Raw genomic sequence first — 26,936 nt, 5'->3', positions numbered from 1 at the left:
GGAGTCCAAGTAGACCACAAGTTGAACATGAGTGAACAGTGTGATGCGGCAGCTAAAAAGGCCAATGCTATTTTAGGCTGCATCAATAGAAGTATAGCGTCTAGATCAAGAGAAGTAATAGTGCCACTGTATTCTGCTTTGGTCAGGCCCCACCTAGAATATTGTGTCCAGTTCTGGGCGCCACAATTCAGAAAGGACATTAAGAAAATGGAGCGTGTCCAAAGGAGGGCGACAAAAATGGTGAAGGGTCTGGAAACTATGCCCTATGAGGAACGACTTAGGGAGCTGGGGATGTTTAGCCTGGAGAAAAGAAGGTTAAGAGGTGATATGATAGCCCTGTTTAAATATTTGAAAGGATGTCATATTGAGGAGGGAGCAAGCTTGTTTTCTGCTGCTCCAGAGAACAGGACCTGGAACAATGGATGCAAGCTACAGGAAAAGAGATTCCACCTGAACATTAGGAGGAACTTCCTGACAGTAAGGGCTGTTCGACAGTGGAATGCACTTCCTCGGAAGGTGATAGAGTCTCCTTCCTTGGAGGTCTTTAAACAGAGGCTGGATGGCCATCTGTCAGGGATGCTTTGATTTGGATTTCCTGCATGGCAGGGGGTTGGACTGGATGGCCCTAGTGGTCTCTTCCAACTCTACGATTCTATGATTCTATGATTCTATGGCGGGATACAGACGGGCAAAAAGGGGTGTATTCATGACGTCATGAAGGTAGAGCCTTCAGACGGGCCTTACCTGAATGCCGCCATGAACACGCCCCCCGCATGCCCCAAGCGGGAAGAGGCGGCATTAAAAAGGTGCTGCTTTTCTCCGCTTCTTTTCCATTTGATGCGCAGCTGCGCAGCTCTGTCTGTAAGCTGCTGCACCGGCACGTCAGAATTGCTACGCCGCTAATTTAAGTTGCCCATTTAAAAGCTCCGTGTCTGCTGCGTCGCATAATGAGTCGGGGTCTTGGAACATGCGCAGTTTGCAGTCAGGCTTTAATTGCAGCGTCAGCTGCCATGCAGGTGTGGAAGCTGCAGCACAGCTGCAGCGCATTTTAAGACTCCTAACCCTAACCCTAACCCTAGAGCAACATGTACGCATGCGCTGCTTGGAAAGTTTGGACTTTAAAGTGAGCCCCTACACACATTCCTGTGCCATTTTCACCTAACAATAAAAACCGCTAAAACTGTAAATATTTACATATGTACAAGGGAGGTGATGGGGGATGGCAGGGGGACAGCGGTGGCAGCGGCAACAGCTGTGGCTGTGCATTGCAGATTCAGCAGGAGCGCGGGGACCAAAGGAGAGGAGGCATCCATGATGCTGGTGACACTACCAACGTGCAAGCGGACAAGGATGCCAACACCAACTGATCACCAGCTGGCAGGAGACCACCATTGTTCTTGGGCAGAGCGGGGAAAAAAGTTTTAAAGGGTCTTGGGCACTTTAAATGTGCCCATAGGCTTTCTGCCGCCGCTGCTTAGCGCTGCAGCTGCGCAGCTGAGCATCCGCCAGCCGGCAAAGGAAAAAAAAAGCCCCGTTTTTGGCCGCCCGTGAGGAAGCTGCCTCTCTCTTTGCAGCGTCCTCTGAGGCGGCGGTTTGGAAACTGCGGGTCAGAAACGGCCCCCAGGTGAGGCGTCTTCACTACCCCCCATGTGGAAGCCCCATCTCCTGAGCCACGCCCCCGGGGCGGGCAGTCTGGAGGCTCCGTATTCAGCAGAATACACCTCCAAGACGTCTTCCCCTGCCCGTTTGTATCCCGCCTATGATTCTTATAGATGACATCCCAGCAGTTATTTCAATATGATTGTCATATTACTTTCAAGTCATCTCCTCTCTGAGGTAAACATATCTATCTCCCTAAGCTTGGGCTTGGTTCCCAGTGCTTTGATCATCCTAGTTACTATTCTCTGAACATGCTACACTTTTCTATATCTTTTCTGAACAGTGGTGCCCAGAACTGGGCACAGTATTCCAGGTGATGTCTGACCAAACAAAATAGACTATGACTTCCTTCAGTCTGGACACTATATTCTGATAGATAGAACCTATAATTGCATTGACTTTTTGGCTACTACATCACACTGTTAACTTACAAAACATATCCGGGGGAGCCACATTGGCCAGACAGCAAAATTCAATAACATCCAAAATCCACAATGCAGTGATGCCTTTATTGGCCAATCAAAATGCACAAATTACATGATGCAAGCTTTCAAAGGTCCACTGGCTTCTTCATCAGGCAAAGCTGTTTAAAAATCAAACAGGAGAAAGAAGAAAAACAATGATGTTGGAATCATAGGTCTACATTTTGAGGCTTATTGCATGTATCCAGTTTAAGGGTTAATTCGGGCGGCACCCTGATCGTATCACATACTTTTTACTGCCTAAATTGTTGCCTGAATATTTCCTGGGGCTATCCCCGCTTGCAGAGCTGCTTCTCCCAACTCTTTTTGGATCTGAGAGTTTTCCGGTTTAAGAAAATGGCCACCGGAGCAGCTCGGCAACTGGGGATGGGCCCAAGCTGTATTCAGGCAGTAGCTTTGGCAGTGAAAATATGGGATAAGATCAGGGTGTCACCTGAATTAACCCTTAAACTGGATAGAGGTATGCCAGTTTAATAATACATGTGATAAGCTCTTTTGTCAAGATGTTGTTACATTTGTTCTCAGTAATGTGGAGGGATAGCTATGTAAGTAAAGGCCTTTCTTCCTCTTTGGCCATAATGGCTCTGTTCTTTCTTTTTCTGTTATTAATGGAATTTAAATTCCCTTTCCTGCAGTTTACAACCCTTTGTCTCCAGGGCCTGCAAGGTTTTTATCCTTCTCTGCCAAACAGTGCTGGTGCCTCATAAAACTACAGATCTCAAGATGATGTAGGTTGGAGCCAGGGCAGTTAAAGTGCTGTCAAACCACATTATTTGACAGTGTAGATGCATCTTCTGGGTGATGGTTTGAAGCAAGTTTATTCAGTCCTACATATAATAATGTTTTCTGTTGAAGCATTCAGAAAAATGGTGTTAAAATAAACTTTATTCCAGGATGATTGCTAAGCTGATCTCAAAACAAAAAGAAGTATGCCCAGTATCATGTTCCGGTCTGGCAAATTGGGGCAAACAAGTACTATGTCATTTATTTAAATAGAAAGAACCACTTGAGCCCTTACATTTATAGAGGCAATGTTTTTCGGTTACACAGATGTTTGACTGATCACTGAATGGAACATCCAAGATATACAAATTCTCTGTGGAGCTACACAGAACATTGCTTCTACAATATCTCTTCAGTTCAGTTTCAATCTGTTTCAATTACAACAGAAGCTTTGGCATCACCAAGATGATTGTATGCTTCGAGTGTGAAATCATATTTTGTCTGGTCGGCCAAAATGGGAAAACTGCACTCAGCAGGAATACGAATGCCTCTATTTTGAAGACATGTAATGTTTTTCCCAGAAAATCTGTAAAATTAAAGGGGAAAAGTGGTTAAAACTTAAACACTATATTGTGTATACACTCACTTGAATAAATTTAAGTACTTCTGTTGGTTAATCACTTCTAAAACATATGCGCACTTTCTGACATCTGGAAATAATTAGAATAAAATAAATAAGAGAAGATACAACTACATGACAAATACTAAAGATTAGAATGGACAGAGATTCAGACAATTCGCACATGACTTTTTTCATGGGATATATGTAAACAAAGAGTAAATGTAAGAGTGGATGTTTTTATGTTCTTTTAATTAATAAAATTCTTCTGGAAAAAAAGAATCTATCACAATTGGCAATGCCAGAAATGCCTCCCTCCTTAATACTTTTTGGCTGTTTTTTCTTGGTCGTACCACCCTCAATGCAAACACATATATACTTCCATTGATAGAAGAGATGTGTTCCTGGCTGTTACTTCCCAATGCTGATGTTGCTAAAAACAAAACACCTTCTAGCTAGTCAAAGGATGAGGCCAAGAAGACTCTATGGGAGGAAAAACCTTTGTAAAAAGGAGCTTCATTGTCAGGGGATCTGGTAACTGAGGTATGCCTTTATGTGATTTAAATCATTTATCACTGAATCATTGTATTTACTATGGAATGTCTGAGCAGGACCTCTCACATGATTAATTCAAGGAGAAAGGCAGCAACAGGAGCATGAATGTGCACACATGGAAACCTGAGCAGAAAAAGCAGTAGCCATAGAAACAGTAGCACTGTTTGCACTCCCCATTCACACCATCTTTGTGGCATTTGGTAGAAATCTGTTCTATCAAAAACATTTACATTGAGAGATTAGATAGATAGATAGATAGATAGATAGATAGATAGATAGATAGATAGATAGAGATGGTGCCCTTTTACTGATGAGACTTAAGCTGGCCCATTACAGAATTGAGACTTCTGCTAATTTTTATCAAAGTTGTAGTTCTTGCTTTCAGGCCAACTCTGATTAATCAGTGGCAAACCTATAATAGGGTTTTCTTGGTAAGATTTATTCAGAAGAAGTTTGCTGTTGCCTTCCCCTATGGCTTGGAAAGTGAGACTTGTCCAAGGTCACCTAGCAGACTTCCATGGCTGAGTGGGAATACAAACACCGCTCTGCTGTAGTCCAATATTCAGACCACCACACTGCATTGGCTCCCTTGTTAGAATGCCATGGGGAAAAATGTGTTGTTTAGCCCCAACTAGTCAACCGCTCAATTTGCTCACAACCATCCCAGTCTGGGCAGCAACCCACAAAATATGGGATGGGGTTGACTTGCCTAAGGAATAATCTCTCCCTCCTCCTCTTATCCTAAGAGGAAACAATGGGGAAATTTTAACCCCATTAATTTCCCCCAGCCTCATGTGATGCATCTATGCAACTTTTCATCACATTGGGCTGAATGGTGACCGGCTGGTTGCAGACAAGGGCTCATGCAAGGTTGTGTTCTCCACCCCTACCTTATCCACCCCCACCCCCCAGAATGTCATTTTCAGCCACCCCTTGCTTTGGACACTATATATGTCTATATCTTAATCTAGATGTAATCAAATGTTAGATTTTAACGCTAAAGAAATAGCTAGGGAGAATATAACCGTGGTAATACACTCTATTACAACAACATGCCAAAGGAATAATACCAAGACTCTGTAACAGACAAAATTGACAATAATATAATGTAAATGTAACTCTGCCCATTAATGAATTTAAAATATTTTCCAGATTAAAAATAGACTTACCGTTCAGTTAAGAAATAGTGTGTTCCCCTTTCACCATACAATCCAGTTGATCTTCCCCAATCCCAATGGCATTTTATTTCCTCAGAATTCAGCACATCACAATTAAATTTTTCTGGCACAGCAGGTGGGTCTGTAACATTTTTTTTAAAAAAATACACCTTTTTATTGAAATCTATACTGCAATTTCAAATAAGTAATATAAGCATTTTACATGCTAATTGCTTTCTATATATAAATTCTGCATATACATAAATTGTGGCAATCCATTTATAGCACTGGCTAAATAAACTTGCTGTATGAAGAACATGCAACTCCACTGGCCAGCTAGTTCTAGAGTTGAACCCAGTAGGTGAATCTAGACCCTATCTTCCTGAAGAAAAAGTATTCTAGTCATTTGAAGCCAAGAGCAACTCCTCAATGTGCAACTTTAATAGAAACACTCACGAAGTATTGCAGCTAGTGAGCTAGATATTTATGCACAAGCAATAAATGTGGCATTTATTGGCTATGAATGATGCTAACAATTCCAGTGCAAATTAGGCCTGAACGTCAAAGAGGATTGGAATAAGCCACTGATTTCCAAACAGGAGGCGTGCAAACAGTTCTGGAAGTTTGCAGCCATCAAGGGTTGGTGTCACTAGGTGTGACAACTCATGGTGTCACCCACCCCCATTGACCTCCTCCCATACCACACCCATATAGAATCCTTAGTAATGTTTTTTGTATAAATTTACACATAACTTCTAATTCCGATATATCATTGAAAGTAATGGTAATAGGGGCATAAACGACTAGCAAAATTAAAAGTATACCTTTAAATTAAAATAGCATATGCACAGAATAAATGTGTTCATGTATGCATAATTTCATGTGGTTAAATTTGGTTTAAAGGGTGTTTTTTAAAAAATAAAATTTTGAAAATTTAAATGTTATTTTTCAACAAACCCCTGAAGACTCTCCTTTCTCCTCCCACAGAGCCTCACTCCACTCACACATCTCTTCAGCATTTTAAAGAAATACAAGTGAAAGCTACAGCCCTTTCCCACCCAAATGCAGATGTTTGAGGAGCAGTGGTGTCAACCCTCCCCCCGTTTTGGGTGTCACCTGGTGCCATCCACACACCTGGCACCCTCCTACTGACGCCACTGGCAGCATCACTACAGACATTTCTGTTCACCTGCTTATTTCTACATACTTACATCCTACAAATAAAACAGTTCCATAAAGGGAAGGATCAAGGCTTGAATAGCCCTTGTTTGCTATACACCATGCGTTAAACCCAGAGGATGGGGAAGCTGCAACATTTTCTGCGTGGATTACAGCGCTCAACCTAGTGAGAGGGGCAGGCTGGCAGGGCCCAGCTTTACATCCACCATACTTCAAAGTTTTCATCCTTTCTCCTTCTTGCCATATGCAGCAGAAAGTCACATCGGAACCTACTTCCACCACTTTGTCTAAAGGATACATTCCAGATTGTTTTCCTGCAATCAAAAAGGCAAGAGGAAAGCAGTTCTTCAACATTTGGTCATTTCCCTCTTTCCACTGACTAGGTGCATATTTGGATAATTTCCTTGATGTTATCTTTTGAGAGTTATTACCAAGCAAGTACCAAGTAGCCAAATGATGGACTGTATGACGAAACACAGGTGGTTTCTGTGAAGGAATACACTGGGGTTTGGTTCCAGGATTTCCTGTGGATAATAAAATCCATGGAGGTTCAAGTCCTGTTAAATATAATGGCAGAGCAAAATGGTATCCCTTATATAAAATGCAAAATCAAAGTTTGCTATTTGGAATTTATACTTTTTTGGAATACTTTCAAGCCGTGTGTGCTTGAATCCATGGATAAAAGATCCGTGGATAAGGAGGGCTGAGTGTAAAATGGAGGTACTCATGATAGGTAACCCCAATCCGGGTATGGAGATAAGTTCGCCAGTTCTAGATGGGATCACACTTTCCCTGAAAGACTGTGTCCGCAGCTTGGGGGTGCTTCTGGATATGTCGTTTCAACTGTCTTCTCAGATTGATGCGACAGCCAGGATTGCCTGTTATCAGCTTCAGCTGATACGCCAGTTGCATCCCTACCTGGAGCAGCGGGACCTACTGTAGAAACGGTCGTACATGCTCTAATAACTTCTCATCTTGATTTCTACAATGTGCTCTACATGGGACAACCTTTGTGCCACATCTGGAAGCTCTAATTGATACAAAACATGGCAGCCAGACTGGTAGCCGGAAAATCCAAGTTCAACCATATTACACCTATTTTAAAATCATAACATTGGCTGCCTATTAGCTTCCGGGCACAGTACAGTGGTCCCCCGGGTTACGAAATTAATTCGTTCCGCTGCCCTTTTCGTAACCCGGAAACTTTCGCTAGCCGAAATGCCCATAGGCGCTAATAGCGAAAGCCGCTTTTTGGTGCGAAATCGCGCCGAAAAGCACCAAAAGTTTTTTCGTAACCCGAAAAAACTTTCGTAACGCGGAACAGTTTTTTTAAGTAAATTTATTTCGTAACCCGGAAATTTCGTATCCTGGCGCATTCGTATCCCGGGGTACCACTGTACAAGGTGTTGGTTATCACCTATAAAGACCTACATGGCCTGGGTCCAGTCTACTTGAAGGAACGCCTCCTCCCATACAATCCTTCCCGTACACTCCAATCCCCCGGGAAAAACCTCTTACAATCTAGAAAGACCAGACTGGCGGTGACCTCCCAGAGGTCCTTCTCTGTCACCGCTCCAAAAACTTGGAATGACCTGCTGGAAGAGCTTTGCCAATTATCCCCGTCTGAGGCTTTCAAAAAGGTGACAAAAACCTTTCTCTTCCAGCAGGCCTTCCCCGATTGATAATGTCCCGAACCAATTGAATCCCCCTCCTCTTATTATTTTTCTCATTCGTGGTTTGTTATTAATTTCTACATATTGTTATGTATTTTTAACCATGTTTTATTGTTTAATTTTATACTTGGGAGGGAGAGTTGAGCTGGGGTCTTGTGGGGCTTGTTGTTTTTATTGTTGTATATTGTACAAACTTTGTTGTTACCTACCTCGATCCCTAAAACGGAAGAGGTGGGATATAAATAAATATTTTATTTTATTTATTATTATTATTACTTCCAAAATGGCCATCCTGAAAAACACTAGTTATAGTGAGTCCGTTTTGGAGGTGAAATAGTCCAAATTCTTTATCATTCCTTCCAACAGAACAGTAGGTGGTCCTATGCTGAGCAGTAAAGCAGTGATTTACTGCTGTATGGTAAGTGGCCACCTACTAGCCAATGGAAGAGATCTGAATATCCAGTGGAACCATTAAGCACTATAAATATAGGTTATGGCAACTGCAGTTAAAGTGGCATCAGACTGCTATAATAGTGAAGTATAGATATAGTAGATAAAGGAACAAGCCAAGAGTGTTGTTGTTTTTGTCATTTATAAATTATGGTGAACCTAAGGTAAATCTATCACAGGGGTTTCTTGGCAGAATCTGTTCAGAGGGGTTTGTCCTTGCCTTCCTCTAAGGCTGAGAGAGTGTGACTTGCCCAAGGTGAGTTTCCATGGTTAAACAGGGATTCAAACTCTGCTATCCTACTCCAACACTCAAACCCACTACACCACACTGGCATACTGGTTAAGTATTATATGAATGGAAGCAAGCTCCAAGCATGGAGTCCAAGGTTTCCAATTCTTTTATGAGGTAGAATGTGGTGTGGAATCACCTTGAGATGATGCTGGACTTGCAGAGGTGCACACAGAACCCTCGTGCAGGAGGGCATTTCTAGGGGGGTGCAGGCAGTGTGGACTACCCTGGGTGACACCTCAGAGAGGGGTATCTGTCTTTTGAGGTGGAGTGTATTGCTACAGTTCTCTGTTGGTTGATTGGGACTCTTAGAGACTGAAGATCATGAAAATGACCTGGTCCACCCTCTTGGAAATGGCAAGGATGCCAACTGTGACACTGTAGACATGCCACGGCAAACCCTGGGAGGCCTCTACTATCACCAAATTGCACCTAGGCCTCTACAGGATTAAGGTGGATGAACCAGGACAACCCAGCACATAGACACTCCTTTTAGGTCCCCCACTAAGAGAGTGCTCAGCACTATAAAGTGTTATAGAAATGTAAGTGCTAGTGCTATTCTACAGCAGCCCAATCTGCTCCTTCAGGACCATTGGCCTAACTGGGGGATGCCAGGCCACTTCAGTGTGACAGCATGAGTTGCCACACTGCAGTGGCACCAGCCCTAGTGATGCTATTGCTTTCACAAGTATCTCTTCATCTAAGCTCATGGTGTGGGAGAAGAGTTCCAACACTATTTCCCACACTATCTCCGCACAATTTCCCACTTGCCTTTTACTAAAGAATGCACACAGCAAAAGCTGAGCAGTTTTTATTCAAGGAAATGTGAGCCCAATTGCCAGGAAAAGACCTCATGGAAAAACAGAATCTTGAATGAACGCCACCAAACAAATAGTAAACAGAACTTTAAAACTGCATTTTTCCTACTCATCTTTGTGTTAAAAAAATGAATTGGAAATTAATTTCTTCATTGAGCTCTGCCTACAAAGTGGCAAGAAAAAAATAAGTTTCAACATTTGGTTATAATAAAGATTTGTTATCTGGATATTGTTTCATTGTCTGGGCATTATTTCATTGTCAAGATAGTGATTTCACAACTATTGGGTTTTTAAAAAATAAGAATGAGTCAGAAGGCTGCTGGTGTAATCTTGGTTCATCTATATCTTCATTTAGATAGAATACCAAACAATGCCTTCAAGTTTTCATTAATAACTGTTCTGTTTCCTTTTCTTCTTCTTCTTCAACAGCTCCTTTCATGAGGATGGACCATTCTAAAGTTTAGACCCTAAACTGAATACTGCTGTTTTCATTTTATTATCCCATTTGGGAGCAGGGGGCAGGGAATCAGAAACTTTCCAGAATTTTGGTGAAAAAACCTAGAAACTTCCTTAATATTGGCACAACCTCAGAGCAAAACACTTTCCTATTTCTATCATAAGCTTTATTTCTATATCCTTAGATCCACTTATAAAACAGCAAAAGGAAACAGAGAGTCAATAAAAGCTATCATTTGGGAAATTATTTTCTCTATGCCTCCTACAATTGGCTATCAGTGATATGTTTGTGAAAAGGAACATTTCCTAAATTTGCCCTCAACAGCATTGTCTTACCAGGAATATTTTCCATTTTGCTCCATTCACTCCACTCCTCACTGTTACTAAGACGACAGCGAATTCTGACATAGTGTGTTGTGCAGTTAAAAGGGAGGTCTGATGTCCATTCCCATTGCAGAAGATTATTGTTACCTGTTACAGTTGTTTCGAATGTCTCCTAAAAATAGAGGAGAAACATTCAAATGAGTTCTTAAATGTGCAGTTTCATACCATTTTAGCTTCACATTAGTACTGACAGATCAGGTTTAAGATCAACCATTGGGCTACTTTTTCCCATTTTGGACACTGGCATTCTTTGCATACAACAAGGTTTAGCAACATATACCCAAGAAAAATGACTGGTTGTAATCCTGGCTCTTTGGCCCACCCACCTCTTTTTGAATATCCTGGAGGGCAGCATTTAGTTTTCCTTCTCATCTAGCCTAAGACCTGAGGTCAGTTTTGAAATAAACTAACTTCGTAAACTGTTGTCCTCGAAAAGCGGCCAGTTAAACTAGATTTTGTGACAAACCATGATTCCTGCTTCAGCTAAATAGTACCAAAGTCCTCTATTGGGAACTTAAGTACTATACTGTCTCTTTCCCTTATGCATCCTTTTTAAACCACATGAATTACTCAGACAGAGAGGAAAAGTGAAATAACAGTAAAAGATACAACTTACTAGTGCCACTGCCTCCATTGGCTCTTTACGCAAGATCTGAATTTCCCAAGTGACATCAGTTTCACTTGGAAAAGCCGAACCACCATCATACCACTCCACTTTCAATTTATCAGTTACATAGTCAGCAGTCAATTTATGAATATGTGGAATGGGAAGAATATCTGGGGGGGGGGGGGGGAGAAAAATTCAGTTTAATATTGTTCAGTGCCAATACTTGCCAGGTAAATTTCCCACCCCACCCATGTAACTCCTTCTTGTCAGGATGTTTAAAGTCTTAATTTCCTGGGAAATCACAAGTTACTCCAAAGTAATCTTCAGTTACAGAGGCCATATGTAGGGCTTTTAGCTCCATGGAAGAATGTGTCATGCAAGCTACAACTAGCTAGTTTCCCTTTGTAGGACATTCCAGAGACTGAGTGGGATCACTGAACACTCAATCTTTGAACTCCATGCAGGAGATGATGAGGACTTCAGGACCAAGAGAAGGGAATCTCCTTCTCAGAACCAAAATCTTAGTAAAACTTGGGCAGATTTCCATGGCAGAAGACCAGTATCAAGTAAGAGGTAAACAAAGGCCAACCTTTCTTAATAGGCACCATGCTCTTTTGTCTAGTATGTTCGCATGGCTAGCTACACCTGCTTAAATTCCTTCTTCCATATAGCTATTAGAGGTACATGGGAGAGCATTAGTTCTGGACTACTGGATTCTCAGAATTCCTCAACCATCAGAGCCAGTAGCCATGTTGGCTTGTTATTACTGGGAGTTGTAAATAAACCCATGTCCTGAGGAGATCTATGTCTTTCAGCCTTTCAGACAAGTGCAAAGAAGCAAGAGCTTTTACAGCAGAGCTCCTTGTTTATTGTGGGTTGATGCCTCTTGCTGCTGCTGCAGAATCCATACGCAGACTCTCTGGGATTTTTTTTAACTTACTATAGAAGTTGGGGTCAGCAAAGAGAAGGAAGCTGTGTGACATTGTATGCAAGTTGGCCAATCATCATTCACATTTCATGATTTCATGACTCTGGAGGCCAACTTGATCAATCATTATTCACATCTCTTTAGTGCCTTTGCTTATTATTGGATATGGATGTTGCAAGACCTGGCATAGGCATGCTTTCTTTTTAAAAGCAACAGGAGCCTAAAATACATTAGTAAACTTCAAAGAAATGTCATTCCTTCTTCCCTTCCACCACCACCACAACCAGTAGCATCAAGGAAGAATAGTGGTCAAGAAACTGAGCAGGAAGTTCAAGGATTGAATCATCCAAAGAGATTATCACATGGAGGTTTACCATTGCTAAAACATGGCTAAATCATCCAAAAACCATGGTGGCCTGATCATCAGTTGCGCTTGTTTTCCGCGATTCAATCATCGGGGAAGCATCCCACTCCACTCCTGTCATCAATGCATTCTCACAGCAGCCATTTCGCCAATAACAGTAACTTCCGTTATTGGAAAAATGGCTGCTGCACAAATGCTTTGATGACGGGAGAGGAGCGGGATGCCTCCCTGATGATTTAATCACGGGAAACAAGCATGAGTGGTGATCACACCATCGTGGGTTTTGGACGATTTAGCCACATTTTAGCAATGGTTAGCCTCCATGTGATAATCTTCCAAGCCCTAGGTGCTTTTTGTGTCCTGATGTAGCGAAGAACTTAGAGAATAAAATGTTGCTTCTGGTGCTAGAAACTGTCACTGAATAGTCTGGGCCATCAGAAATGTCATCTGGTTATTAAAACTGCAACAATTGAGAACTACAACAACCAGCAGCAACATTTACTCTGCAAGGCTTTTTGTCTCCTGAAATTCAACTCTGCATCCAGTGCCTCATCCCCATCCATCCTCCAGCCAGACGGTAGTGCCAGAATCAAACTGGAAAAGTAATGATTTGGGACAGGCAGAAGAGAAGGGTGAAACAGCACCAGAAGAGGAAGTTTGGATATATGTATATGCTGCATAGCTGTTTACCTTTTTACCTATAATAATGCATTACATGATATGACATTTTGGGCAAACCATTTTAATGAGTTACACAATTGGTCTCCTAAAGTAATCTCTAAAAACAGTAGCTTTATAACTCTACATTTTACCCCCCCCAAAAAAAAAAAAAAGCCATAAATATAAGCAGGGCAACCTGACTTCTACACTCAGAAGTTATTCTGATGGTGAAAATAATCCAGGATCAGCCTGGATCAAATCTTTATTGTTCACATGCATTTTGAATGCTTCCAGTTAAACTTGGGTGGCTGCCAAAAACTCTCTTAACCCAGGAAAATCGATTTCAAGGTTTTTCCCCAGGTTTTTTTTTTTAAAAAAAAACAGATTCTCATCATCAGCAGTGTGAATAACTGATTCGAATAGACTCAGGATAAAACTCTGCATGCCTTGAACGTGTTTCGAATATGTTCGCACTGTCAACTCCATCTTTATACAAGTGCTTGACATGTGTAAGCAACAAAATTCCCAGAGATGCACATATATGCAGTCCCATGGTGTGAATAACAAACCCAGAATGCATGAATAAGATTATTCATGTAGTAGCCCTTAAAAAAAGGCGTCTGAATAAGCCCCCAGAGAAGCAGAGTCCTGAAAACCTTTTAAATATTCTAAAAGTAAAAACCTTTAAAACACTTCAAAGAGTGAGAATAGGTTTCCTTTTTTATTTTTGTTTCTTAGTCCTTAAGATTAATTCCATCCTCCAATTATTTTTTAAGATCTAGAAAATTCACCTTAACAAAGCCAAAATTCCCTTCAGAATTGCAAATATCAATTTCAAAGACTGTGCGCAAGTGACTGCAGTATGCACAGCCATATCACAAGGTTAATAACTATTATCTTATATTACTTCCTTACCACTCCAGCTGCTTATATCTTCATTTAAAGAAATAATATTTGGCCTCCTTGATTTATTTATTATATCCTGCCTTTCTACCAGCATAGGACCCAAGGCAGCTCACATCAGGTTAACCTAAAGTACTCTAAAACCTATTTGAAACAAATGTTTAAAAATACATGAAATAACCGTTCTACAGAAAAGACTAAATTACAACAGTTAAAAGCATATGAAAACAGTTTAAAAAGATAAAAGTATAACACACTCCATTAAAAAATCCTTCTGTAATTATAATTTAAAAGCCAGAAGCCTCTGTAAATAAAAAAAGTTTTTGCTTGGTGGAATAAAGAAAGTACTTTTCATGCCCTTGTGAAAGTATTCAGAATTTCATAATATGAGACAGAATGGAGGGCAACAAGACTAACAAATATCAAAATGGACCAACCTTGACTGTCACCCAAGTGGTTCAGGATGTAGATATAGGCTATTGCCAGTGGACACCATGGAAATTGTTTTACCCACATTCTCTCAGATTTTACTATGAAGATCTGGTCACCTCACCAGTGGGGTTCTAATAATTACAAGAAAAGAAATTGTACATTTTGAAACAATGTGTTTTGTTTATGTTCTTAAAAGGTATAAGGTCCCAGTAGATAGTGCCTGTGCATTCACTAAATATATACCTTCACATGGTGCCACAGTCATTGCCTGGTACCCTTGGGATCCCAATGCCACAGAGCATTGTACAAGAGAAAAGTCAGGTGATGACACATGCTAATAAGCTCTTTCAATTCTGACCATTTCCAAATCTGTGGAGAAACAAATCTGACCATTTCCAAACCCATGGATTATTAAACAACAATTTGTAGAAAGACTTACTGTTCTGGAGATCTGAGGTTGATCAAATCGTGTGCTGGGTATACTATGTGTTGTGCTTCGCTCACAAGGAAATAGGTAAAGAATTAGCAGAAACAAAAGGTATTATCCTGTTGTGGGCAGAAAGAAGCTCTGCAAAAGACAGCTGTCACCTCTCACATTGAAGTGAACATTTTTAAAGGGTTGGGGACAATTTGTTCATTAGCTGTCATCCTACTCTGCTACAGGTTCAGATGCAATGCCCATCATGATAATACACTCTTACCTCCTACTTTATCTCCTCAATTTCCTCCCAGGGAAACAATTAAATACATATAACTGTTTCCTTTGCAAGTGCATGCGTCTTTACAGGGAAATAGTGATGCTGCCTTTATTAGAAATAGTGAGGTCCTGATGAGAATAACTGAAGTCTCCTAGAAAAGGTAATGGCTGATTGGTTGGAACTCTGAGCAGGAACATTCTGCTCTATGTCATTTTCCTGCCAGTTACACATGTTAATTTTTCAGTGTCATTTTCCTTTTATCATAAATATTTAATTATAATTATTACATAATACTCATTTACATTAATCTAATAATCATGTAACAATTCACGGTTGTTGTTGTTGTTATGTGCCTTCAACATTTCTGACTTACAGTGACCCTAACACAGTCCTATCACAGGATTATCTTGGCAGAATTGTTCAGACAGAGGTTGCCCTTTCCTTTCTCGGAGACTGAAAGAGTGTGACTTATTCAAGATCACTGAGCTGGTTTCCATGGCCGAGCGGGGATTCAAACCTTGGTCTCTCAGTGACCCAATACTCAAAACACTACTCCATGCTTGCTCTTCAACTATTCCTACATATAAATAAAAAACAAATTTAATTATTTGGGGTTTCCGTTTACTCATATATGGATTTGCTACATCTAATATTCACAATGTACAAAAAACACTGCTTTTCTATAAATCTACTGTCCTGTCTTTCCAAACTTTTACTAAATGTGTCATTTTTACTAAATAGGCTACACCTAAAATCCTATAAATACACTTCTCAATTTAGAGAAGGACACAGTTACAGGAAATGGTCATCAGCACTGCTGTTAACAAGTTGACTTTCCATTCAAGCAGATCTTGAATATATCTGTTTAGCGTACAGGAAGAACTGTGTTTTCATTGGTCTGAGTAGTTTTTCCACTGATGCAGATCTCACTCCATTGTGTTCATGAATGAGCTACAGCCAGCTCATCATCCTGAGTAATGAATGTACTGGTGATTCACCTCTCTGTAATTACCAAGGCTAGTTCTCAGATGGCAGGCACACACAGGTTTCAGTCCAACATCCCCTTAGCATAGCCATGTAAATACTGATATATAGACATACACCATGCCAGCACTATGCAACCCCCTGCAAAATCGCAACATTGTGTGTCACATGCCAATGATGAAGTACTATTGCACAGTATGTACTACCACAATCCAAAGTATAGGATGCACAACTACAGTGTCAAGTTCAGAAGCATAACTTGCAAAGACAAAGCACAGATGAATATGCTGTCTGTGCAACTCCACTTCTGCCACTATTAGCAGACTGGCAAAAAACATCAGCGTGAGAGCAGAGTGGAGGCATGGTGACCACACACCCCCAGCAGGCATCATGCCAGTATCATACCGCCCAACCAACTGCACGGAGGGCTGTGTCACGCCGCATCTTTGGCACAGGATGCAGACACACTGCACCAAAGAGCCACAGAAAAGCTGCAGTGGCACCAGAAAGGGTACCATTTCCATGGCGCAAAAAAAAAAGATGCTTTTTGTGACTTCTTTTTGTGTTGCATGGTGGCGTGGCATGTGATTGCCGCATCCATAAACCAGGGCTTCCAGGGGCGGCACATCACCACCACTTAATGGCGGTCTGCTGAGCCCCTGACTTTTTGATGCCATGTGCATTGAATTACTTATGTGTCTATATATCCCTAAGTAACCATTATCTGCCACTGGGACTTTTCTTGAACCTTAAGTAGAACCTGCCAGAGCTGGCAATCCAGAGGTACAGCCTTTTTTCTTCCAACACTAATATTCAGTAATTCTATCTAATTTGAGAGCAGACATCCATCTCAAATATGATTAATATTGGCTACATTTTCAAAAGGTACTGCTCACTGTTGGGTAAAGGTTGTTTAATCTTGAGGGAGCTAGATACCATCTACAAATTATCTCATAACCCTTTCTATAACATATTTTTTCATTTATACTTTTGCATTTATTAGAGTACAAAAGTTAGCACAGGGGTCAAACAGTCTGGTACCTTAGAGTGGCCAGAGGCTGCTCTAGCCCCGACCAACCCCGATCAGTGCGGGACTGTGGCGACCAGACACTGTGGTCTTGAAGCTTACTGCTTGCTGCTACTATGGTCCAAAACAGACCACTGGCAAGGAGCCATTTTTCACCCTCCCTTTGTGGCCAACTTTGGGCCACATTAGCCAGCCTCAGCACAGCTTCCAGTTGATCTTGGGGCATGCGTCACCTGCATGCCATGCTCCCGGATCGGCTGCAAGGCAGCTATTTTTGCCTGTCTGTTTGGAGACATAGTCAAGCAGCCTTGATGCATTACAAAAGTAAACCAAGATGCAGCAATAGAGAAGCTTACTTTCTGCTTACTTCTCTGCATGCCCTCAAAGCATTTCCATTCTCTTCCCAAGGGAGACAGTCATAAGCATACCTTTTGTCATGCTGGAAAAATTAGTTTGGCAAAAGGCATGTTTATAAGACTGTCCTGCTCTGTAGGGAGACCAAAAGTGCTACCAGGTTATATGAAAAGGTAAGCAGAAAGCTTTCACTTTCAGGTATATTCTTCTAGATCAGAGAAGGGCAATGTGTGCATCCAGCAATTGCTGGATTTTAATTCCCATCAGTCCTATCTGATCTGAATTTTGTTTATTCTAATTATACAGTTTTGGTAGTTTATCTCCCCATTAAATTTCTAAATTAGATAAAATTTGGCCCATGACATCAAGCATCCCAATTGGCTTTTATTCATCTCTTCTTTTTAACTAATAGCTGTAAAGTCAGATAGCTTAGCAGCCTTTTTTTTTTTAAAGAGTCTTATGAAATTCATGAACCCCTCCTATCCACACTCAAATCTTGCTAAAATACTTGCTTTATCCACAATTTTAAATAATGTAACATGATTAATTCCAAAATTTAGCAACACCCCCCAAAAAATCTCTGTTCTGTTTGGTGGATTCTTGAGAAGTCTAGATGAAGTAATGGACAAGAGTTCCATAACTTTTTTTTCTTCTTTTGTGCTTGTTTCTAACATTTGCTGGGTTTTTGACAGATCCACCTCCATGAGTCATCATTGAGAATGTTTCCTAGCAGATATTTTTCAGTTTGGCTGGAATAAAAATTTGTCAAGATCTATCATTTTGCCATTCGAAGTGTGGAAGTCATCTTATGCATCTGAAATTCATGTTCAAGTCCTGAAGGAAAATTTTCATTAATACATTCAAAAGCTGGGTACTTTACAGAGCAAAGCTAGGCATGATTATTCAGAAGCAAGCCTCACTAAAGTCTTCAAAGTAAGTGGATATAGGATTCAGCCTTAAGAGCTGTTAGCATCCCTTGCTCCAGTTTTGATAAGGGTCAAAATGAAATTTCACAAGTTGTCAAAGCAATACTGTTAAAGACATTTTGCAAAATACGTCTAATTATGAAATACTATGGCACACTAGTTTTGCTACAAGGAGCTGAGAATTTGTGTTTAGGAACAATATATTGGAGATGCAAGGATGTTGCTCTACCACTGAACTATAGGCCTTTCCTGATAAACAACAAGGAACAGTTATTTCCATCAGGGCCTAAATGTACACTTTCTTTGGGCAACTGGCAGTGGTGGTGTTTGATGAATAAGATCAAAGGATTTCTTATAGTTTTATTCCAAATGCTGTTTCCTATTAATGCAAAATGTGACACTGAAAGTAGCCCTTAAAGAGGATGATGGGGGGATATCCTTATTATTTAAATTTGTGGGAGTCAGTAGGAAAATTCTGTAGGAAATAAATGCATGTCCACTTATATATCATAACTATGAATGCAAGTTACACAAGGAAATGTTTTAATACAAACACCAAATAAAGTTTGCTGGCAGAGTCTGAGATATCACAGAAATGCAGATTTGCTTTTACCCCCAGCACAATCCCCCTAACATATGACTTTAATGTTAAAAGGAAATTGGCACTGCTCTATCTTGATATCCCTAAGCAATCCATCACTCTCAGTCAATGTGGGAGTAACAGATAAAAATCCTAGCTTTTTAGAAGCCAGGGTACAAAACATTTCAGTTCCAACCCACATAAACCATAAAGTTTATTACAAGATATCCCAGATTCAACCCATGGGAATCACAAGCCCCAGAGAAAGTTTCAAATAGGAATGTCATAGTGGGAAGACAAACCAGGGTTACTGGCATCTCTAAATATGGGGGCATGCACCAAGAGAGAGTTGGGAGCCAAGTTATCTAGATTAAAGGACTGTGCAGGCAGAAGATCAAACATGTGGCTTTGCTCTGTGTCCTCATTTTTATTTCAGTGGAATTGACCATGGCTCCCCCCCCCCCCCCCCCCCGCTGACTGTAATCTCTAAATCTGGGAGATCTATCTGGCAAGAGTGGCAGTTGGTGGCTGCCATGTCACTGACATTATGAATTGCTTCTGGTATTTTAATATCAACCTTCAAGGAGCTCCCATGAACCTGTTTGGGGGACAATCTTTGATAGCTACCTAAAGGTTCACATTAAATCCAGAGCAGATTCATTGTTCCATTCATATGGGTGTCACTTGCCCACAATATCTCACACCCTAATAGGTTCTTTCCCCCATATTAATTAACTTCTTGTTTCTTACACCAAGCCATGATAAACCTTTATGTCTAATCTACCTTCGTGAGGCATGTGAGCAATTATTCTGAGGCGTTTTCTTAAGTCATTAGGCTGCGGATTCTGCAGAACTTTCTCTCAACTTCAAATTGTTTTTGAAAAAACAAAATAAGAAATTAGGTGTCTTATATCATAATGGTTTCTTGACATCAGGTATCATGCATGTAAATGTATCCATGTATACAAATAGAGAATGCCAAAATTCTGCTCCCCTTCCACCCTCATTCTAAGCTGAATCTGCCTGAGCTGTTGGTATTTTTAAAATGCAACCAACATGGGAATAAACTGCATCAATCAATTTTTAGTAGACCCTATCCAAGAAACAAAAGGGGGAATAGGCTACTGCAGATGAAATAAAGTGATCAGAGAATAATATTCCACAGATATATAATCTTTTGTGGGTGTGGGGATGAAATTGTGGGTTCAGGTCAATTCTTGTTTAAAAACACACATCTGCTACACAGTGTCCCTCTGAAATGTAGGAGGGTGCACTGTTCCAGAACTGGGTGTAGTTCTAAGCTTCCCCAAGGCTTCACTTGGTATTGAGCACTTATCCACATTAACTGCTTTTAGATAAGCTTTATTGGTGGTAAATTATGCAGCAGATTGTACACAGCAAAGAAGCACTGCAGCATACTCTCATAGCAAATGATAGAATTAAACCTAGTTCTACCCAGACAACATCTGTCTAATGCCCCATGGCTGGATATGAGGCCTCTAGGTTGGAGTGTCTCCCTTCCATGCAGGCAAGTCCAATGGAAGATGAATCCCTAAGAGTTATATAGTGCAAAAGATGGCAAATAAAATTAAAATACATGACCAGCAAGATTTAAAAAAGGAATACAATGTATAGTTAAAAGATACAATAGTAAACTACATAGTGACATACAGTAATAAAATATTCACTCTCCTGCGATTTTGTTAATACCTTTCATACGTTATGGAGTGAGCCTAATACATTAGAATTTACATAACAGGATGTTACAAGATAAAATAAAATATTTGTATTTCCCCTGACAATTTTTCAATTGAAAATTTCAAATTTAAAATAATATTTAAAAAATAATACTTTTTACTATTTTAATTAGGCTATTTTAATTGTTTTTTAAAATGTTGTTTTAATCCATTTTTATATTGTGAGCTGCCTTGGATCCCTTTTTGGGAGAAAGGCAGGATAAAAATAAAAGAAAATAAATAACATAAATGCTATGTAAAAGGTCCAAAAATTAATTAATTAATATAAAGGATAACAAGAGTGGGGGCAAGAATACAATCCTGTCGGACTCCTCTCTGCACATTTACTATGTCAGAGAGCGACCCGGGAGGGTTGCATCTCAGTCTTAACGTAAAATTAGAATATAATGGCTCCAATGGAGGTAATGATACACATTTAAATTGTAGAGCTGTGCTAACTAATGTCACAATGCCACCTTTAGGTCTCCCTCCTGCCTTGCTTGGGGTAGCCAAAATTGAGTTAGCCCAATAGCCATCTCTCTTCACCTCTGATGTGGCTCAGGTTTCCTGGAGAAAAAGAATATCAAACTGTGTCAGATAATCAAAAAAAGATTGGTCTTTTGATGGTACTGCCCAGCTGGTGATGTTACAAGTTAAAAGGGAGATTACATTATTCTTTAAGAACTGTCATAAGGTTTGATTTGGTGGGCTGATGATATAAAATCATTGTGTTGAACTGAAGAACCAATGGTGAGCAATCAAGCCTCCAGCAAAGAGTGGCATGTCTCTTGTAGAGTCTGAGTCTGCTCCTGGGTGTTTTTCTCTGAGGGGACACTTCTTACAAGGCACTGGTCAGCATCTATCTGTGGTGTAGGAGTTGCTGCCTCTTCAGTTATTTGCATAGGCTGATCCTTGTTTACTTCACAAGGACTAGCACAATTGTTGATTGAGTGTCACTTATCCTCTACAGCTTTGTGTAGCAAGTGTTGGTAATTAGTGCCCATTGTTGGAGATACAAGATCAATAAGAGGCTCTGCTGTGCCATAATATCCCCTAAGGGATAGACAGTATAATGCTGTCTTGATCTTTCCTTGCCAATAGGCCAAAGGCACTAATGAATCCTTCAGCAAAATTAGTCTCACTGTCTGACTGAGAAAAATGTTGGATCCCTCTGCCTTGCTTTTCGGGGTATTGTGAAATGGGGGGAACTTGTTAGCTTCTTTTGAACTTTTGGTGAAGGAACTGCTTCTAGGTACAGCAGCACTAAACAAAGGATTAATTGTTGCCTCTCGAAACACTCTATGGGAAAAATTTGAGAACATGCTAAATGTGATCTCATTTTAGATATCATAGCTGGAATAGGAGGCTAATACAATCCGTTTTTGATTTTGCACTGTAGGAAGCCATTTGATAGCTTCTAGATCTATCAGTCTTTGACGACAGTACAAGACTTGCCCTAATGAGATTTAGCTGCTCTCTTGGCATTTCAACATCCCATGTTGGTCTTATTCAAGGAAATAGAGTGCAACCTTCTGTATTTGTAATATGTGTTTTTGTTAACAGGAGAAATCCTCAGATGGTCTGATGATGGAGTTAATGTGGGAATTACCTCCCTTTGCCTTGTCAGAGGTTTGGAGTCTGTTAATAGGCACTTGCTCACAGGGCTGGCAATGAGTTTTGAAGAATTTGGGGATTTGAATGCATAGTCCTAGCTGCCCCACTCACCAAATCTTGCTCCATCTGACTATTCTCTGTTTCCAAACTTTAAAAAGAGTTTGATGGAAGGAAATGTTCAAATGATTCAGAGGTTATAGTAGCAGAGCAGTATTTCAGTGACCAGACACCAGACATTTTTCCACAGAAGGGTTAAAATAACTTGAGAAACAATGTGCCAAATTTCAGAGTGAATATGTGGAATAGCATCTAAATTTCATGGCTATAGGTCCGTGATGGCGGACACGTTCTCCTTCCGCCTCCTCCCTACCATTTTTGGGCCTCCCGCTGTCTCTGAGACAGCGGGAAGCCAGAAAATGGCGCCTGGGAGGAGACAGAGGTGCGTGCACGTCTGTCTCCTCCTCCCAGCCCTCTTCCCTCCCGGCTTCCCTTCGCTCCGCTCGAAAGGGCTCCATGGAGCCCTTTCACGCGGAGCGAAGGCCGAGGAGAAGGGGACTGGGACGCGTGCCCAGCCTCCTCCTCCTCCCGGCTTCCCTTCGCTCGCCGTGAAAGGGCTCCGTGTAGCCCTTTCTCGGCGAGCGAAGGCCGAGGAGGAGGGGGCTGGGGCGCGTGCCCAGCCTCCTCCTCCTCCCGGCTTCCCTTCGCTCGCCGATAAAGGACTCCATGGAGTCCTTTCGCGGCGAGCGAAGGAAGGGCGAGGGCCCTTTTGCCGGCCTCTGACGGCCCCAGAAGGGACCCTCAGGGGCCGGCAAACGCCAGGGGAGGAGCCAGAGACTCCCTCCCTCTGAAAAGGGGATGGAAGCCCCACCCCCTGGAGGGCGTAAGCCCCGCCCTGGCACCCAGCCCCCATCCTGGGGGTAGAAGTCCCACCCCCGGGCCGCGAACTGAAAAAGGTTCGCCATCACTGCTATAGGTCATTCCCTTCTTGGCTGGCCGGAGAACTTTTCAGCACCCCTTCATATATAGTAGAACTGTTGGTCAAACAAGCATTAGGAGTGGGTTGGGGTAGAAACTGAAACAGAAGAAACTGCCTATGAAAATAATATTTTCTAGGAACATATAAAATGACCATCTAATCCTCTACTGTGCAAAGCTGCCACCACCATGTCCTGTTCTGATCAGGGATGATAGCATTTATGCTCCAGTATAGTTGGAGGGCATGTTGCTGACATAAGATCACAGAACCCACCTCACTCTGCTATCATGGGAGCATTTTTATTGTCCTCACTCCACATCGCTGGAGTGGCTGCTCCCAAGAAGGAAACATTTTATGCTGTTATGCCACAAGATGGGGCCAAATCCAATGTGAATCCCAAGCAGACACACTGAAGTGAAAGGGAAATACATAAGTGGTGACTAGAAAGCTTCATTCATTTCAGAGGATCCAGCCTAAGCAGTATTCACATTGGTTTTAAGCACCAGCCATTTATTCGAGGAACATATTGAATCAACACACAGTGCCGGAAATTCGCTAGTCTGGATTCCATTAGTCTCTATTTCTATCACTGTCCTTACATCTAGAGCAACAAGTCTGCACAGGATGGCTTCTCTACCTGTGGGATTACTCCACTCATCTGGGAACTCTAAAGAAAAAAATCTGGATCATGTGGAGAATATCTCCATGCAAAGCTCTTACACATCACACCTTTATAACAATATACTTTGCCTTTAAAGAGCCAGTGTGGTATAGTGGTTTAAGCATTGGACTGTGACTCTAAAAACCAGGGTTCGAATCCAGGTTTGACAATGTCCTGGATGACCTGGGCAAGTCACACTCTCTCAGCCTCAGAGGATGGCAATGGCAAACCCCCTCTGAAAAAAACTTGCCAAGTAAACCATGCCAAGAAAACACTTGCAAAAAGAACACTAATAATAATAATAATAATAATAATAATAATAATAATAATTTATAGCCCGCCCAATCACAAGGAATCTGAGCAGGTTACAACAATAAAAATAAAGAGAATTAAATAAAAATAAATAAAATACAATAAAATTAAAGAGAGCGAAGTGAGTACATTCACAGTTAGGCCTGATGGAAATCAGGCCTCTCTTTTTCACTCCCTCCCAGGTCTGATGATGACGGGATGGAGGGAGGGCTCTTCTTCTTGAGGCAAGGATTTTATTTTAAATAATTTTAATTTAATTCTTCTCATTAAATTTAAGAAAAGCCAAAGCCATAGGATCACCATAAGTTGGAAATAACTTGAAATCACAGCAACAACAACTTTGCCTTTAACTGCTATGGCAGCCGCCTATGGAATCCTGGGATACAAAATTTAAGGAGGCATGTTTCGAATTCTGAGAGACAGAGAGAGTTCTAGAACCCCATCAAATCTCAAATCACAGGATCCCATAGGATGTTCCCATAGCATTTAAAGTGGAACCATAGCACTATAATTGTGGAGTATGAAAAAGTGTGCAGCAAAATTCTGCTGTGGATAGTCGATGCCCTTCACAAAATGAAAGCCTTGTTAAGAGTACTCTTCATGAACTATATTTTCTTGAACATGTATTCTAGAACTTAAAGTATAAACTAGTGTAATGGGAGCATCACAACATCACTTGTTGCCACTATGTCACAAATGTCAGTTGTTCAATGAAAATAATACACTATCCTATATGTTTTAAACACATGGAAAGACTATATTCTCTTTGAGATAATTAAGAAAAAGTCCGGCTAGAGGTTTGTTCACAACTGTCCAGTAGGGGACAGGGCAGAACTTCAGTGTTATTTCTGTTGTACCATTGGTTATCATTTTATAATACTGCTAAGTACAGAGCCTTGGAGAAGTATAAAGTCATGCAAACTACTCCTCCCACCCCCATTTGTACATTAGTTACAACCTGAGAATGGATTGAATTTAATTGGCATTGTTATCACTTGATGTATAGAAAAGACAGGTAATATTGTAAAGGTATAACATATATTTACTATGGAAAAAAACTAAAAAACAAAACAAAACAAAATTAATCTGGAACTTGTCTGTTGCTTACATTTTCACTCTTCCTGATACAACTTCAGTACTTAGTAGAAGCACATTGGGCAGCAATTACATCTATGAGTCTTCTTGGGTAAGTATCAGCTTTGTGCATCTGGATCCTTCAGTCCTTCAATATTTGCCCTATTGTTTTGTTTCTGTCAAGACCATCAGGTTCTTGGTTTTCAGCCACTTCATGTTACTGTGGCTGTATGTTTACCCACAGTTCTGCTGGATGGTGAACCTCTGACACAGTCCCAAATCTCTCGCAGGCTGGAGCACATTTTTCTTTAGAATTTCATCTCAGTCCTGACAAGAGATGTAATCTTTTTTGAAATGTTGAGAGAAAACAACAACAACAACAACAACAACAACAACAACAACAACAACACATTCCCCCAAATTTTCAAAAGAAAAGGGGAAGACGTGACATTATCATCTTTTTTCCCAATTTATATTTTTTCCCCAGAAAAAAAGGCTTTAAAAAAGACAGGGAATTCCCTCCCCCTCCCCCTGATCCCCCCCAAATTTTTCTGTCCCTCCTCACTTTCACATCCCTAGTCCTGACCTGTTTCCCACGTCTTACTAAGAAAAAAAATCCCCACAACATGATGCTGCCATAGGAATGGCATTGTTGTTTTTTTTTAGTAAGGCCACAAAGTTCAATTTTAATCTCATCCGATCAGCCCGTCCGCTGTCCCCCCCAAAGTATCTTGTATCTCCTACAGGCCTTTTTGCACATGCCAAAAAAGCTTTAAGATGGGTTTGTTTCATCACTCTTCCATAAAGCCCAGCATTGCAAAGCATCAAAACAATAGCTGTCCAATGGACAGTTATTCCCATCTCAGCCATGGATCTCTTCTTCATAGCTTTCTGACTTTGAAAAATGGTGACTGAAGCAAGTTCAGGGGCCAGTAATGGAGCTGGGTTGTATCTGGTGGGCATTTTTGAGGGGCAAAAGCCATGGAGGCAGACTGAATTTGGTTTGAAACTGGGATCTATAAATTGCTTTATTTTGCTGTTTGCTAAGCTCCTAAGATTCTTATCTCATTCAAGAGAAGCCATTTCAAAACATGTGGTCTGTGTCATGGTGCAGTACCCTAGTTGCTGTGGTTGAGAAGTTTCAATTCTTTTTTTTTTTTTTCAGGCTATTTATGTGGTTCTCTTCTGAATCAGTTTCACCCTCCTGACAGTTATGATCCCTTGGTTCTTGTTGCCTCCATGGATACTTGTTCCATTCTTTTGGAGTACTGTCTATAACAATTTTGGGGAGAGATTGCAGTAGGGATTTTCCAAAGGTTTATAAAAACTGAGGCATAGTCTGAGGTGATCCTATGAAAGACACATTTTCTTCTCTTAAAAGAAAAAAAGTCTTAGGAGCGAATAGTGCCACTTCACTGCTGAACTATAAGAGATTTATTTTCTTAAAAGGTAGGAGGACACTGTTTTGTTCCAGTATGTCTCAGAATTATAAAGAAACCCACTTGTAGTTGGGAATAAGACATTGCAGCTGGGAATTTGGACAGAAAATAGTATAGGAGAACAGAAACATCATTTTGATATTTGAAAAGGCCCTGAGAACTGCAGCAATAAATACGACAGCTACCAGAGACATGTGCTCTGTCCTGAGAGGCCTTC

The 26,936-nt window shown here is 40.9% G+C and overlaps 1 protein-coding gene across 1 annotated transcript; it reads right to left on the bottom strand.

Moving 5' to 3' along the window:
• Nucleotides 1–3,287: 3,287 nt before the first annotated feature.
• LOC149324096 (leukemia inhibitory factor receptor-like) lies at nt 3,288–14,003 on the bottom strand. Its single transcript, XM_089486458.1, has 6 exons — nt 13,919–14,003; nt 11,061–11,221; nt 10,397–10,556; nt 6,407–6,688; nt 5,208–5,337; nt 3,288–3,450 (listed from the first exon to the last, which is right to left on the bottom strand). The coding sequence occupies exons 1-6, from the start codon at nt 14,001–14,003 to the stop codon at nt 3,288–3,290; spliced, it is 981 nt and encodes a 326-aa protein (XP_089342584.1).
• Between the last annotated feature and the right edge of the window lie 12,933 nt (nt 14,004–26,936).

Source organism: Sceloporus occidentalis, unplaced genomic scaffold (assembly GCF_023333645.1).
Source record: "Sceloporus occidentalis isolate IW3139 unplaced genomic scaffold, rSceOcc1.0.p SCAF_1, whole genome shotgun sequence".
Lineage (NCBI taxonomy): Eukaryota > Metazoa > Chordata > Lepidosauria > Squamata > Phrynosomatidae > Sceloporus > Sceloporus occidentalis.
The sequence above is the reverse complement of the archived record's forward strand: the minus strand, read 5'-3'. Positions and strand labels throughout refer to the sequence as shown.